Raw genomic sequence first — 15992 nt, forward strand, 5'->3', positions numbered from 1 at the left:
TGTTACTGGAGGCCATTTCTGAAAGAAAAAAAACAAACATAAAAAAACAGTTAAATTAAAGACGGAAAACATTCTTGATCTTGGAAACAGCAATTGCAAAAAAAATATTGCCCTCCTCCCCAAGGGGTTCAGGAAAAGTTTCATTTTCCAGCTCGCTCCGTTAGTGGGGAAGGAGTTGGCTATGGCTAACGCTAGTGATGCTAATGCTAAATACAAGCCTTGTTGGTCTCCCCTCTTGTTGCACATGCGCATGACATACAGTTCGCCACGTTAGCGATTGGTTATGGCAGTAGTTTTAAACTTCAACAGAGTAACTGCCTTCAAGGAAGTTACCACTTCTCTCTCCAGACTCTCTGTACAAATGAAATGTACGAGAGTCTGGTAGGACCAGGCTAGATTGAAGGTCCCCTTTGGAGTATTTTTCAAAGCTTCTGTTCACATTTAGTGTTTTTTTCCAAAGCAATTAGAGCTGATATAAACAATTAGTTGATACGTTAATATACTTTAATTGGCAACTATTTTGATAATAGATTAATAGTTAGCAAAAGCAGCAAGCAATCCCTTTGGGTTTTGAACTGCTGGTCGAAACAAACAAAAATAAAAACTAGTTGAAGATGTCAGCTTGGGCTTTGGGAAATATGTAGCCTATTTCTCACATTTGTTGTGTGCTACCAAATGATTAACAATTAATCAAGAAAATAGCTGACAGAATCGATAATTAAAATGAATTTTTACTTGTAGCCCAAAATGCTACCTTCCTAAAACATTTGCAAAGCTAATTTCTCTTGAAATGGTAACACCTGCATTGTTTACATGTTTAGTTTGCAGTCCGTTGTAGGCCTATTGGTACATTCGTTGGTTGAAATAGTGTGAAACCACAACGACGAGTCCGTTGAGCATGCACGAGATACAAACAAAACTCATCAAATAGCTGCTAAGAATGGTCAGAACGCCACAGTGAAGCCTACCTCTTAGAAAGTAGTCAAATATATTTACCATTATTTGTTATCTACAAAGAGGACACGTAGGGTTAACCTGGAAAAAAGGTATTTTTATTGATTTCGCCCATCTACGTCATCTTAAAAGCTGATAAAGACCACGTGAACGCTTCAGAATTGCTAATAAATGGAGCTTGCGGTACGTTTTTTTTGTCAACTGCTGTTTCCAAAGTAAAACATCTACTTTGAATCTGATGCTAGGCGAACCCAATCTGATGGAGACTATAAAAACTAGCTATAATATATGATTTAGCTAGGCTAATTAGAGTTCACCAACTACAACGCATTTTCCTATGCTTCAGAAAGCAGCACTTCTCAACACAACTTCTCAAATAACAGCCAGTGTGAGTAAACTACAAACTACACACGCCATAGATTTAACTTATTATGTATTAATATAAAAGTTGGGCAAAGACTTACGTACGTCTGTTGGCGTCGGTCTGCAAAGAAGAAATTATCGACGGAGATCCTGGTTCTTTCCCAGGAAAGAACATCACTTTCAGTTTCTAGAGTTTTCCTGTGTCATGTTTCTTAAAGGGACAGTCACTTTTTTATCTGTGAAGTCAGGGGCTTTTTGAGATTTTGGACCATACAGTCTGTGGTTTGGACATTAGTAAGGTTTGCATATTGGTCCAATGTCTGAGTGTGTTCTGTATTATTTATTGTTTGAGGATAGATTTCTGTTTAAGTTTGGTACACTTCCGCTTGACTGATTTTCTGTTCCTCAGACTCTCACTGCTTCCCCCCATGGACAGCTGCTTCTCCCTTCTGCTTACTGTTATCTTCCTCCAAATTGGACCCTGTGTGTGTGTGTGTGTGTGTGTGTGTGTACGTGTGTTTTCTGTACTGTACTTTAATGTGTGTTCTTTTTCAGTCACTATGCAGCAAATCTTTGAGTGTGTATGTGTTGGCGTGCAAGGTGGTTATGAGGGTTGCACTGTGTAGATAATGTTCCAGGACGGCCAAGCTGTGTGTGTCGGAGAGATAAGACTGCTGCTGGTTATTGAAGCAGCTCTGCCATTAATCAAAGTTTAGTAGTCGCATGGCCTCAAACCCCCTTCAAGCTTCAGTGTGTGCAGAGAAAGACTGAAATCCTTCAGAGAAAGTAGCAACACCACAGGGGAAAAATACTCTGTTACAAGCAGAGGTGTCAAATGTATTCACATTCATTACTAAGATAGAAGCATAGATACTAGGGTTTAAAAAGACGTTAAATTATCAACTCAAGCTTTTTACACAAGTAAAAGTGTAGAAGTACTGGTTTCAAAACTACTTAAATTATAAATGTAAAATTAATGTAAGAAAAAAACAATAATATCAATATGCTTTTCCTAATTAGATGGCAAGTTTTGGAAACAATTAGCTCGTGGCACTTGGGTGCGCAGAGCTTGCAGCGCATTTGAAAGAAGTTGTCTTTGCATCCAATCATTTTGAAAATTCACTCCATGTTGATGGTGCAATTTATCTGGCTAGTTTTTTGTTTTTGTTTTTTTGAACGATGATAAGCCGGAATCAAAAAAAAAAACAAGGCAATTTTGTTTTAAATGTAAGGAGTAGAAAGTACAGATAATTGGGTGAAAATGCGAGGAGTAGAAATAAAAAGTCTGCTGTAAGATAATTACTCCAGTAAAGTATAGATACCCAGAAATTCTACTTAAGTAAGGTAACATAGTGTGCTGAGTTAAAAAAAGTTAAAAAACAATGTTATGAAAATAATGTATTTCTGTTCATGTATGTATGTAGTCAGGTTAGGAAATCTGTGAAGAGGTCAAGACGGCACAATTGTGTCTCACCTACCCTCTGTGTCTCTGCCAGATCATTTAGAACTGAAAACTATTTAACATATAGAAAGAACCCGATTATTTCACACCAGGAAGTAACTTTCTGTCTGTTACCCCCTGGGGTCTTAGACTAGGCTTATACAATACAATGTTGATTAAACTGTATTGATGTTAGAATTTCACATTCACATGGTAGAACTTTTTGATCTGTGACCAAAAACTACCCCACAGGGCCAGAGTTTAGAGGCATGTTCTCCCTCATTGGACAACGATGCGCCTGGCGTGTTGCCATGCCAACAAAGGACCAATGACAATGGATTTGAATGCACCAGGTGAAAAGGAACCGCCCCCAGGTGCAGGGCATGAATGGGTGTGATTAAGGAATAATCAGAACTGGTTTCATGTGACTCCGTCGGTTGGAAGCATGGATCCAGTACTGTCAGCTGCAGTGTTATCATATTGTTTGTGTCTTATTGTCTTTGTCTAATCATTTTCATCATTCTGTTGCATTAAACCTTTTCTTAATTCTCAATTGGACCTGAGCCTCCTTCCTCAGAGGTCCAACAAACACAAAGTTTAGAAAATTCTAGCATAGTATTTGTACTTTGTTCACCACTGATTAAGTAAACATGAACATTTACTGTTGGTTTGGGGGATCAGTTGATGAATAAAAAGAAAGAAAATACAGCTACGTTCTCCAGCTAATCCGCCACCCTCGTTCTATAAATCTAGTCGAAAGTACTTCTGAAAGCATAAGTATGTCTGATGCCTTCATGTGTATCACATCACTTGTTAAATTCTGCAACATAATTTTTTTTCATTAATGCCTGATGTAGCATGTGATTAGGCCGCAGTGTATATATATATATATATATATATATATATATATATATATATATATACCTGCTCTATATTTTGTGGCCTAATTTTGATTCACTTTGATGTCAGCAGTTTTCCTTTCAGTCTATTTAAGCTTTACTCACACATTTCTCCTTCTCAGAGAAGATTACAGGAAATGTCTGTGCACCACAATGTTAAGTTAAGGTTATGGAAATTTCACCAGTTCAGCATGGATCAGCAGGGGTAAAATGCATTAGGCAGAATCATGCTGTGGCAGTGACGGCATATGAGAATCATCCATATAAGCCTTTGTGCTCAGATAAAATACAGACATGGGGATAATGTGACTGAATCAAGAGCAATTGCACTCATCTTTACTCTCATTTCTACCAAACTTTGCCTCCCTTTATTCACATTGTCCTCTCTGACCCAAATCCTCCTTTCATCCAAAACATCTCATTCTTCCATCTTCCTCCACATTTACTCAGTCTCTCTCCTCCCCTCTCTCCATCTCTGTGTGCAGTGCCTCTGTCCTGCTCTGAGGGATTCACAGAGTTGGGATACTACAACGGAACCGTGTCTCAGACGGACTCTGGCGCCCCCTGCCTAAAGTGGACCGAGTTCCCAGACTACGTCATGCAGTACCCTGGCCGAGGGCTGGGTGACCACAGCTACTGCAGGAACCCAGACCGAGAGTCCAACCCCTGGTGTTTCTTCAGACAAAACTCTGGAGCCATTGGATGGGCCTACTGCGACTGCCACCAGGGTACAACCACAGATCACCAGGATTTAACTCATACTTTACAATTTAGAATGAAACACACAGATAAACAACAAAAGCCATTATTGTAGTACTGTAAAATATAGGAAACATGCAGTAGTTCTTATTAAATAAATGTAATGCTCCTCTACCAACTAAATTAATTTAATTTCTTTCAAACGTTTCCAAAATCAGAGAAATTAGTCATAACACCATAACACAGAAAGAACAAACAACTATTGTTATTATCATTTATCAATCTGTTGTGGATCTATTCTGTGGGGTTATGAGATTAAAGGTCCCATGACATGGTGCTCTTTTGATGCTCTTATACAGGCCTTAGTGGTCTTTTGATTACGTGAAATCGCAACATGTTTCCTTCAGGGTAGTTCAAGGAAGGTAGAGAACTTCTAAGGTAATCGTATTTTGCAGACCATTCTAGGCCCACGGTGCATGCAAAGACAAAGCAGTTTTACTAAGCACTGAGTGCACCCTGGGGACATTTAAAATAGTTTGATATGCAGGTTCATTGCTATAGTTGCAGATATGAAAGGATAAAAGGCTATGCGATATAAGCAGGTCATTTAGCCAACATTTTCTTGGCATTAAAAAGAAGACAGGGCCATCCTGCAGATACATATAAAATGTGAATATGCAAATTCCAACCAAGTAGATATTAATTTTGGCTCACAGGCCAAAACGATTCTGAAAATGCTCATCAAATTTCCCTGAGTTCAATGTGATGTCTGCAAATTGATTGCAGTAATCCCAAACTCAATTATATTCAATTTACAATGATACAAAACAGCTAATGTTTAGCCTTTATGCTTGATGAATAAATTATTGAACTAAGTAATCAAAATGTGTCATTAACAATGAATTAAATGGCAATGTGAGAGGGGTTGTTCATAGTGAAAAACCCACAGAGAATCATCACCCCACTCTGCAGTTCCCCTCACCTCTACATAATGTTTTAGTGTATTTTGGTTTTCTGGCCCACAAACTCTGCTCACAACAACCTTGTTCCCAGCAGGCGCAGGCAACAACCTAAAAACCCCACACTTCATGCTAAGCACAAAATGGCAGACAGACAAAGTTAGCGACTAGCTGGTTAAATAGTGAAGCTTTAAGCAGCTAGAGAACCAGATATTTCCGGTGGAGACCAAAACAGAGCTAAAAGAGAGTGAACATTGGTCCCCTCACTTCAAATGAATGTGAATGCTTCTCAGTGTCAACTGGTTGTGTAAATAGACAACTGCTTGCTAATAATATATACTATTTATTATTACATATTATAATATATGTCATGTTGTGGTCACAGCCCGAGTGGCCCAAAAAAAATAATCAATGAATGCTGCACAAAGCAGTTAATTTATTATGAAATTGTGGTACAGGTTTCTACTGCGTCACTCTGTAAACGGACAACTGGTGAGTTATTGTAGCTTGTGCTGCTTGTTTTTCTATTAGGTGCAGCACGTCTGGTGGGCAGCTCGTCCTCTGGAAGTGGCCGTGTTGAGGTCTACCTGAACGGCCAATGGGGGGCGGTGTGCGACTCTCACTGGTCAGACAGAGACGCCAGTGTGATCTGCAGGCAGCTGGGCCTGGGGTAAGAGGAAACAAAAAAAGTCCTTATTTAGTATTAATGTTTCGCAGCTGTGATGGATTTGCTCTTATTCTTATGTCAACAGTGACATTGGCACGGCATTGCAACACTCACAGTTTGGCTCCGGGTCCGGCCTCTTCCACTATGAGCGTTTGGGTTGCCGTGGTGATGAGAACACTCTGAGTAAATGCCGGAGCAGGACATTCGTCACCGGTGACTGTAGCCATGGAAACGAGGCAGCAGTGTTGTGTGCGCCACCGGAAGGTCAGTGTGACTTCCACAGTGTCATGGCAACCAGACCTGAATAGTTCCACTTCGCACCTGAGAGACACAGAGAGATGTACATCTTTATTTTTGATAACAGGTTTATTGAGAATGATTTGTTTTGCTTTTATAGTACACTATAGAAAGTGTACTGTAGAAATATATAACTAGACAATTCACTGTGTGGAAATATTTTATACATTCCCACTCTGGTGAAATTGAAAGAACAAAGCATTTGAGGGAGAAGGATGCTGTTCGACCTACATAGCATTATTTCTACCACCTTCTCTCAGGCAATGGCTCTCCGCTGCGATTGGTGGGAGGCGAGGAAGACTTTGAAGGTCGAGTGGAGGTGTATCACGCAGGAAGGTGGGGGTCCATCTGCGACGACCAGTGGGACGACAGAGATGCAGAGGTGGTGTGCAGACAGCTGGGTTTCGGGTACGTACGTCAGGGATTTTTCCCACCCAGTTAACATGTGTGTGAACATTTAGACCCTTTCCCAAACATATCCCTGCCCATCAGCCCTTAACCGCTGGGTTTACATATTACAGATAGATAGATAGATAGATAGCATAACATAACACAACAAACACACTTACACACCTATATTATACATAGATAACAATAAAAATAAAGATAACTCAGAGAAATGCAATGGCCGTGGATTTTAGTAACTGTTCCTCAAACAGGAGTAAATAGAGCATTTGGTGCTCTAGTGACGGCAGCAAGATGATGTAGTCTTATGTGGGCCCGACTCAAAATAAACTGTTTATCGTGATGAAGGAACATGTCTTCATGCAGTGCAACAGTGGGATCCTTTGAGTAAGGGCTTTGACTACACAAATAACACTTGTTAGTAGGAAGAACAACCTGATCCGTTTAATGGTGGGTATAGATAAACATGTAAAACTACAGATCACTAATGTCACAATGAATACTATCACCAAAATGATTATGCACTGTAGATTGTGGCTATTTGAAGCCTGTGTTTACTTTAACTAAATCAGATGTCTAGGAGGAACTTACATTTGTAGGAGGTTTCCTTCTTCATTTCATTTTAAGATAGAGGAGTGAAATTCATTAAGTCAGCTACTGCTGACTTGCTGTCTGAGGGTTTTGTTTTCCACTTTTATTCCTGCCTTGCAGGTTTGGGAAAACTTCCTTTTTCACGCTCAGTTATTGGTGGAAGGCAAAGGGCAAGAGAGTAGGGGCCAGACATGTATGCTACCTTATACTATCACTACTTTGGCTCATTTCGAGAAACCTTGCAGTTTTTTTTTTTTGCCAGATGAAGAGAAGCTTTCAAGAGCTGCTGCTCTCTTAAAAAGACTAATAAGAAATGAAAATTACGTAATTTTCATTTCACTTAGTCAAAATGTAATAAAAATCCCAGGTAAGCACATCCACGTAGAGTGGGTTTGTGTAGAAGTGGGTAGATTGTGTTTGAATCTGTGCAGGTGTTTCCCTACTTACACTCAGAGTATCCCCTCCCAGAAGAGTTGTAACATTCCAGAGTATGCTGAGTTTCAAATAAAAGCTGAAGCTCTAGCTGTGACAGGAAAGGACTCCCTTCATGTTCAACATTAGGTTGCTTCTCCTCTGACACAGTGGGACACCATGTGTGTTTGTGCTCATAAATAATACATGTTCAGGTGCTGATTCCACAAGTTCTCACACATCTGCACTCTGTTTTGACACTTAAAGACAAAATGAAGTGATCTGATTTCCCACCTTGATATTTTTTTCTGCATTAGGTATGTGTGTTAAATTATTTACACTTTTATCATGTTTTTTTAATTTTTTTACAACTGAGATCCAAACCTAGTCATACATTGTTCTACTAGTTACTACATGAGTTACCAGTCAATTGTGGGTTAGATGATGGGTGAAGTCAGCTAGTTAGACTCAAACACATTTGATTGGATAAATAGGTCTCTGAGGTCAAGATGAGTCAATAAAAAGAGATTTTAATTTTAAAAACACAAAAAGTTATTTTTGACATATTAAGGATAAGCATACAATTACCACATGAACACAGGATCAAAACCTGGGAAATGTGTTTTATTTTATTTCACGGTATCTTTAAATTCTTCAACAAATGTTATTTTTTTTTTTTTTTACAGCAACCCACCATTCTATGTGACATGATCAACAACACAGATTACTAAGCAGTCTTTCCATGTCTTCTCTACTTTGTGTTTTCTGATCATATTGACCATTATTCTATTTAAAAAGCTCCTTCTTTATAATAATAATAATAACATGAATGTGTTGGAAGGAGCTTGCGGCCTGGTACAGTATGGTTACATGGTACAAGTTCTCATGAGTCATTTTATGTTTTATTTGCTTCAGTATGTTCATATTTTCAGCTTAAACATGAAACTGTGCACTGGAGCAGAAATGCACGGACCCACAAAAACACTTTTGTAGCATTTTAGCATCAATAAATAATCACCACGTGAACAAATTGTACGAGCCACTCATTATTTATGGATGATTTGGTTTATTTTAAATATTTGCTTTATTTTGAGTGTGATGGAGGGACGGCCATGAAACTTCATCCTGACATTCATGTTCCCCTCAGGATGAAATTCTATAACTTCACTGGGCCTTTAACGTTTTCTCTTGCACCATCATCAGGTCAAAATCTTAAGAAAGAAAGTACATATGTCTGTTGCAGGGGTGTGGCGAAGGCCTGGTCGTGGGCTCACTTTGGTCAGGCTTCAGGCCCGATCCTGCTGGATGCTGTGAAGTGCACGGGAAACGAGCTCTTCCTGGATCAGTGTCCCCACGGCGACTGGGAGCAGCACAACTGTGACCACATGGAGGATGCTGGGGTCTCCTGCAGCCCTTATACAGGTACATGCACACATTTTACAATTAAGCGGGCTTGCGCAAGCACGCACGCACACACACACACACACAGCCTACGGTACACAACTGATAGGCAAGCTGCTATTTATAGCCCCTGAACATCAATAAATCATTACTGCATGAAGCAGGAACATCCTCTTTGTGACAAGCAGAAATACGATTTATGGGAACTGAGGAGTACTTATCTACTGGTGTAAAATAACAATTACTTTTCATCATAGCAATATAAGATTAATAATTAATCTGAAAATAATGCATCTATCACGTTGCCTCATGGTCACATAAAATGTATCTGCCTTTTTTTTAAAATATACTTTATAACGGCCACAATATCAATATGATACTGATTCAGATGGTGTGGTGCGTCTGGTCGGCGGAGACAGTCCATGGGAAGGTCGGGTTGAAGTTTTCCACAATGGAGACTGGGGGACGGTGTGTGACGACCACTGGGCCCAGCAGCATGCAGAGGTGGTCTGCAGACAGCTGGGCTACAGGTATGGAAACACCCAAAGAGATATACACCTGCTAAACACAAACCTATCCTTTTCCATTTGTTGGGAAATGATCTTATGACATAAACAGAGGTTTTGAGAAGACTATTTTTAATGTTAATTCAAGGAGAAAAAAAACAAAGTCAACAGTCTGGGGTAGCACCGGGTATAAAATTAGTTTTTAATTCTCTTTCTGTTGTCTTTTTCTTGTGTTTATTAGCCGGTTGTTTGCTTTGTTGGATAATTGAGAAAAGAAATGAGTACATAAATAAAATGTGTTTGATACTATGAACACATTTCTTGTGTGTTACTCATAACAATGTTTTTTGTTACATACTATTTTATTTTGATACCATACTATCATTTTTTTTTGTTGTATTTTACTTTCACATTCTGAATAAAGAAAAACTAATAAGACAAAAGTCTTTGAGTTGGTGTCCCCAGTACAAACAGGGTAAAGACCTCATCTCTTCCTTCAGGGGTCACGCTGAGCTTGTGTCGGACGGGACGTTCGGCGAGGGCGCCGGCCTGATCCTCTTGGATGATGTCCACTGTGAGGGATCAGAGACCTCTCTTCTGGACTGTCCACACGGGATCTGGGGCCGGACTGACTGCTCCCACAGTGAGGATGTGGGTGTTCGCTGCAGGAGCCGACCAAACCAAGAAACCAATGAAGTGCCGGTTATCGCACCTTCCACAGGTAAGGGATGAGGACGGACAAGGCCGGAATGCTGTTCTATTCTACTTCACAGGTTTAAGTCTTAAAACCTTTATACATTATAAGAGCTTTTAGTCACATGCTCTCTTCCCCAACCTTTAGGCCAGTTTTTATAGATTGATTCATGAACTGACAATTTTTGTTTTTAAAGGTTCTCTTCAGTTGGATCTTTAAAAAATTAATTTACAAAGTGTGGAGCTTTTAGTTTGATGTGCATTTGCTTGTTGTTCCAAGAATGAGAATAAGAATTGGTGGAACTCCATTTACTTACAACAGTGTGTGCCACACGTTAAAAGTTACCAGAAGATTAACGTTGTGCCCCAACTCTAACTGTTCTTTAAAAGCCGCCTCAAAACCTATCAATGTGCACTTCTTGCTGTGCCACAATTACAACTAACCCTGACTTTGAGACCACAGACAGCAGACTGCTGTGTGATAATTTGTGAGTTTTTATTAATTGGAAAGCAATTGTAGCAAGAACAAAGGAAGGAAGAAAGAAACCAACGTAAACAATAGGATCATTGCACTGCACTCCAGAAGTTTGGTGACTAACTGTGTAACTGCAATTCATTATGGACCAAAAGGGCAAGCTGTCCCTGCAGAGTGTTGGTCTAACGCCAGGCTGTGAGCTGTTTACTTTAATAAACTCTTGCAGGAATTGCACCAGACACCATTTAGGACAAAAGCCTACCATAGTGATAATGAGCAAAAGATGCAAAAAGATGTTTCTATCTATGTAATCTTTTAATCTATTAAAGACTTTTGTCTCCCTTTGCGACATTGTATCATTACCTTAGTGTGACAACACTGTTTTTGTTCTCTGCCCAAAGAGTTTAAATGCCACATGTTGACAGCAGAGAGAATAAAGAGGTGTTTACTGCGCTTCCTGTAGACACGCAGACCATTAGAATGAGAATAGAGGCTGATAAAGAGGCATCAGGCTGCAGATGACATTTAACACTGTCAGTGGACATAGAACTTGCTTTCAGTGAGCAAAGACTGGACTGTGTAGGTGCATCGACATGAATATGAATGAGTGTTGTGTGTTTTTTTTCTTCCTGTTAGGTCCCCTGGTGCGTCTCGTGGGTGGCAGCAGCAGAAAGGAGGGTCGAGTCGAGGTGTATCTCCATGGCGACTGGGGAAGTATTTGTGACTCAGGCTGGAACAACTTGAATGCGGCCGTGGTGTGCAGACAGCTTGGACACAGGTTAATATTGATATGCATGAAAGAGACAGTTTCTAAATTTTTTATTACACAAAAAACACATTTGTCTCCCTACTCAGTGGTGGAGCAGTAGCAGCTGGAGGGTTCGGTCAGGGGAAAGGGCCCATACACCTGGACCAGGTGAGGTGCACAGGGAAGGAGGAGTTCTTGGGAGAGTGTCCCTCTCTGGGCCAGAGCATCCAGGCCTGCAGACGAAGGGTGGATGCAGGGGTGAAGTGTGACGTTACACCAAAGAAGTCAGCTGCACAGGCCAAGCCCCAAGAGCTGAGCTGTGGGCTGAGGAAGCTGGTGGAGGAGGAGAGCAAGAAGAGGAACCAGGGGGAGGAAAACATGCTCAGGTAGGATTTAGTACCTCATTTGACAGTATATGTCCAAATCTGTGGCTTTTACCTGGAAGAGACAACGAACCCTTATGAACACTGTACATGCAATACAAGAAGCAAAAAGAAAAAAAAAATACATACTATACTATGACATTTTTGTGACTTTTTGACATACTATACTAAGTCTTTTTATGACTTTATACTACACTACACATTTTTTTGACATACTTTTTTATGAGTTATGATTTTTTTTGACATACTATTCCATAGACTTTTTATCACTTTAGCTCTAAGTACTACACTATGACTTTTTTCACTTTTTTTAAGATACTATACAACTTTTTTATCACTTTTTTCAATATACTGTACTATGACTTTTTAATCACTTTTTTGACATACTATACTATAACTTTTTTTCGACACATTACTATGACTTTTTATTACTTTTTTGACGTACTATACTATGACTTTTCATCATTTTTTGGACATACTATACTATGACTTTTTGAACCCCTTTTCGAAATACTATACCATGAATTTTTTTACATACTATGATTTTTTGATGACATGAATTTTGACATGAATTTTGGATTTTTATCGACACACATTACTGTGACTTTTTCGACATACCATACTATTACTTTTTAATCACTATTTACAACATGCTATACTATGACTTTTTATCACTTTTTTGACAAACTATACTGTGACTTTTTATCCCTTTTTGGACATACTATACTATGACTTTTTCATCTCATCTCTTTTTGGGAAATACCATACTATGACTTTTAAATTTTTGGACATACAGTACTGTGACCTTTTTTTATCACTTTCTTGACATATTATACTAGAACCTTTTTCAACACATTACTATGACTTTTTTGATATACTTTACTATACTAGGATTTTTCCCCCTTTTTTCGATATGCTATTCTACGACTTTTTATCACTTTTTACGACATGCTATACTATGACTTTTTCATCTCTTTTTACTATGACTTTTTATCATTTTTTGGACATGCTATACGATGACTTTTTTCAACACATTACTATGACTTTTTTGACATACTATACTACACTATGATTTTTTAAACCTTTTTTCGATGTGCTATACTGTGATTTTTTCATCTCTTTTTTGGACATTCATACTATTACCTCTTTATCACTATTCTCAACATGCTATACTATGACTTATTTCTCACTTTTTTGACTTACTATACTATGACTTTTTATCACTTTTTGGACATGCTATACTATGACTTTTTCATCCCTTTTTTGGATATACTATACCATGACTTTTAAAGTTTTTTGGACATACTATACTATGACTTTTTAACCCCTTTTTGAAATACTATACTATGAATTTTTTGACATACTATGATTTTTTAATGACTTTTGACATGAATTTTTGATTTTAATCAAAACACATTACTGTGACTTTTTTGACATACTATACTATGACTTTTTTTAAATCACCTTTTTAGACATACCATACTATTACTTTTTTATCACTATTTTCAACATACTATACTATGATTTTTTTCATCACTCTTTTTGAACGTACTATACTATGACTTATTTCATAATTTTTTGGGGCACTGTGTACTATGACTTTCTTATCACTTTTTTGACATATTATACTATAACCTTTTTCAACACATTACTATGACTTTTTTGACATACTTTACTATACTATGATTTTTCCCCCTTTTTTCGACATGCTATTCTACGACTTTTTATCACTTTTTTCGACATGCTATACTATGACGTTTTCATCTCTTTTTACTATGACTTTTTTGATTATTTTTTGGACATACAATACTATGACTTTTTTCAACACATTACTATTACTTTTTTGACATACTATACTATGACTTTTTCAATCATTTTTTTGGACATACCATAATATCATTTTTTTTATCACTTTTTCAACATACTACACTATGACTTTTTCATCTCTTTTTTTGGACATACATACTATGACTTTTTAGCATTTTTTGGAAATACTATACTATGACTTTTTTAACCACTTTTCAAAATACTAAACTATTAATCTTTTGAAATACTATGATTTTTTTTAATGATTTTTGACGTGAATTTTTGACTTTCATCAACACACATTACTGTGTCTTTTTCAACATATTATACCATGACTTTTTATCACTTTTTGACATGCTATAGTATTACTTTTTAACACTTTTTGGACATACTATACTATGACTTTTTCATCTCTTTTTTGGATATAACATACTATGACTTTTTTTTAATCACTTTTTCAACATACTCTATTATGACTTTTTCATCACTATTTTCAACATACCATACTATGACTTAAAAAAAAAAAAAAACTATGACTTTTTTGATTTTTTAACATTACTAGACTGGGATTTTTGTGACTTTTTTTTACGTACTACACTATGACTTTTTTGTCATTTTTTTTCAACATGCTATACTTTGACTTTTTTTTATCACCTTTTTGACATACTATTCTTTGATTTCTTTAACACTTTTGTTTGACATACTGTACCACAACTTTTTTATAACTTTTTTGGACAGTCTGTACTATGACTTTTTCATCAATTTTTGCAACACACATTACTATGACTTTTTCATTACTTTTTTGACATGCTATACTATAATATGAATTTTTTCACTTTTTTTGACATACTATGCTTTGACCTTTTTTATTACTTATTTCAACATGCTATACTATGACTTTTTCATCTCTTTTTTGGACATATCATACTATGACTTTTTTAACCCATTTTTCGAAATACTATACCATGAATCTTTTGACAAACTATGATTTTTCAATGACTTTTGACATTCATTTTTGATTTTTATCGACACACATTACTGTGACTTTTTCGAAATACCATACTATTACTTTTTAATCACTATTTACAACATGCTATACTATGACTTTTTATCACTTTTTGGACATACTATACTATGACTTTTTCATCTCATCTCTTTTTTGGAAATACCATACTATGACTTTTAACTATTTTTGGACATACAATACTGTGACTTTCTTATCACTTTTTTGACATATACAATGATTTTTCCCCCTTTTTTCAACATGCTATTCTACGACTTTTTATCACTTTTTACGACATGCTATACTATGACTTTTTCATCTCTTTTTACTATGAATCTTTATCATTTTTTGGACATACTATACGATGACTTTTTTCAACACATTACTATGACTTTTTTGACATACTATACTACACTATGATTTTTTAACCTTTTTTCAACATGCTATACTGTGACTTTTTCATCTCTTTTTTGGACATACATACTATTACCTTTTTATCACTATTCTCAACATGCTATACTATGACTTATTTCTGACTTTTTTGACATACTATACTATGACTTTTTATCAGTTTTTGGACATGCCATACTATGACTTTTTCATCCCTTTTTTGGATATACTATACCATGACTTTTAAAGTTTTTTGGACATACTATACTATGACTTTTTTAACCCCTTTTTGAAATACTATTCTATGAATTTTTTGACATACTATGATTTTTTAATGACTTTTGACATGAATATTTGATTTTAATCAAAACACATTACTGTGACTTTTTCGACATACTATACTATGACTTTTTTTAAATCACCTTTTTAGACATACCATACTATTACTTTTTTATCATTATTTTCAACATACTATACTATGATTTTTTTCATCACTCTTTTTGAACGTACTATACTATGACTTATTTCATAATTTTCTTTTGGGGCACTGTGTACTATGACTTTCTTATCACTTTTTTGACATATTATACTATAACCTTTTTCAACACATTACTATGACTTTTTTGACATACTTTACTATACTATGATTTTTCCCCCTTTTTTCGACATGCTATTCTACGACTTTTTATCACTTCTTTCGACATGCTATACTATGACGTTTTCATCTCTTTTTACTATGACTTTTTTGATTATTTTTTGGACATACTATACTATGACTTTTTTCAACACATTACTATTACTTTTTTGACATACTATACTATACTATGAATTTTTTCACTTTTTTTGACATACTATGCTTTGACCTTTTTTATTACTTATTTCAACATGCTATACTATGACT

At 36.7% G+C, this 15992-nt stretch overlaps 2 protein-coding genes across 4 annotated transcripts in view; one reads left to right on the forward strand and one right to left on the reverse strand.

Annotated features, from left to right (window-relative positions):
* Positions 1-1740, reverse strand: part of LOC117936437 (E3 ubiquitin-protein ligase TRIM21-like) — an 18035-nt gene extending 16295 nt beyond the window's left edge. The window contains exon 1 of one of the 2 annotated variants that reach the window (XM_034859444.1): positions 1423-1740. In XM_034859444.1, coding sequence (XP_034715335.1) covers positions 1423-1492 — 70 coding nt within the window. In that variant the 5' untranslated portion in view covers positions 1493-1740. Of the gene's footprint in view, positions 1-1418 lie in introns of both variants that reach the window. The other variant, XM_034859445.1, reaches the window with a different exon arrangement.
* LOC117936427 (neurotrypsin-like) overlaps positions 1-15992 on the forward strand; it is a 43011-nt gene that overhangs the window by 22374 nt on the left and 4645 nt on the right. For both annotated transcript variants that reach the window (XR_004654950.1, XM_034859408.1), the window contains exons 3-11: positions 4143-4385; positions 5847-5985; positions 6068-6246; positions 6540-6687; positions 8930-9108; positions 9476-9617; positions 10094-10314; positions 11398-11539; positions 11617-11895. Coding sequence is in view for 1 of the 2 variants with exons in the window: in XM_034859408.1 (XP_034715299.1) it covers positions 4143-4385; positions 5847-5985; positions 6068-6246; positions 6540-6687; positions 8930-9108; positions 9476-9617; positions 10094-10314; positions 11398-11539; positions 11617-11895 (1672 nt within the window). In the remaining variant the exon portion in view is untranslated. The remainder of the gene's footprint in view (positions 1-4142; positions 4386-5846; positions 5986-6067; positions 6247-6539; positions 6688-8929; positions 9109-9475; positions 9618-10093; positions 10315-11397; positions 11540-11616; positions 11896-15992) is intronic.

This window comes from Etheostoma cragini, chromosome 21, assembly GCF_013103735.1.
Source record: "Etheostoma cragini isolate CJK2018 chromosome 21, CSU_Ecrag_1.0, whole genome shotgun sequence".
Taxonomy (NCBI): Eukaryota; Metazoa; Chordata; class Actinopteri; order Perciformes; family Percidae; genus Etheostoma; species Etheostoma cragini.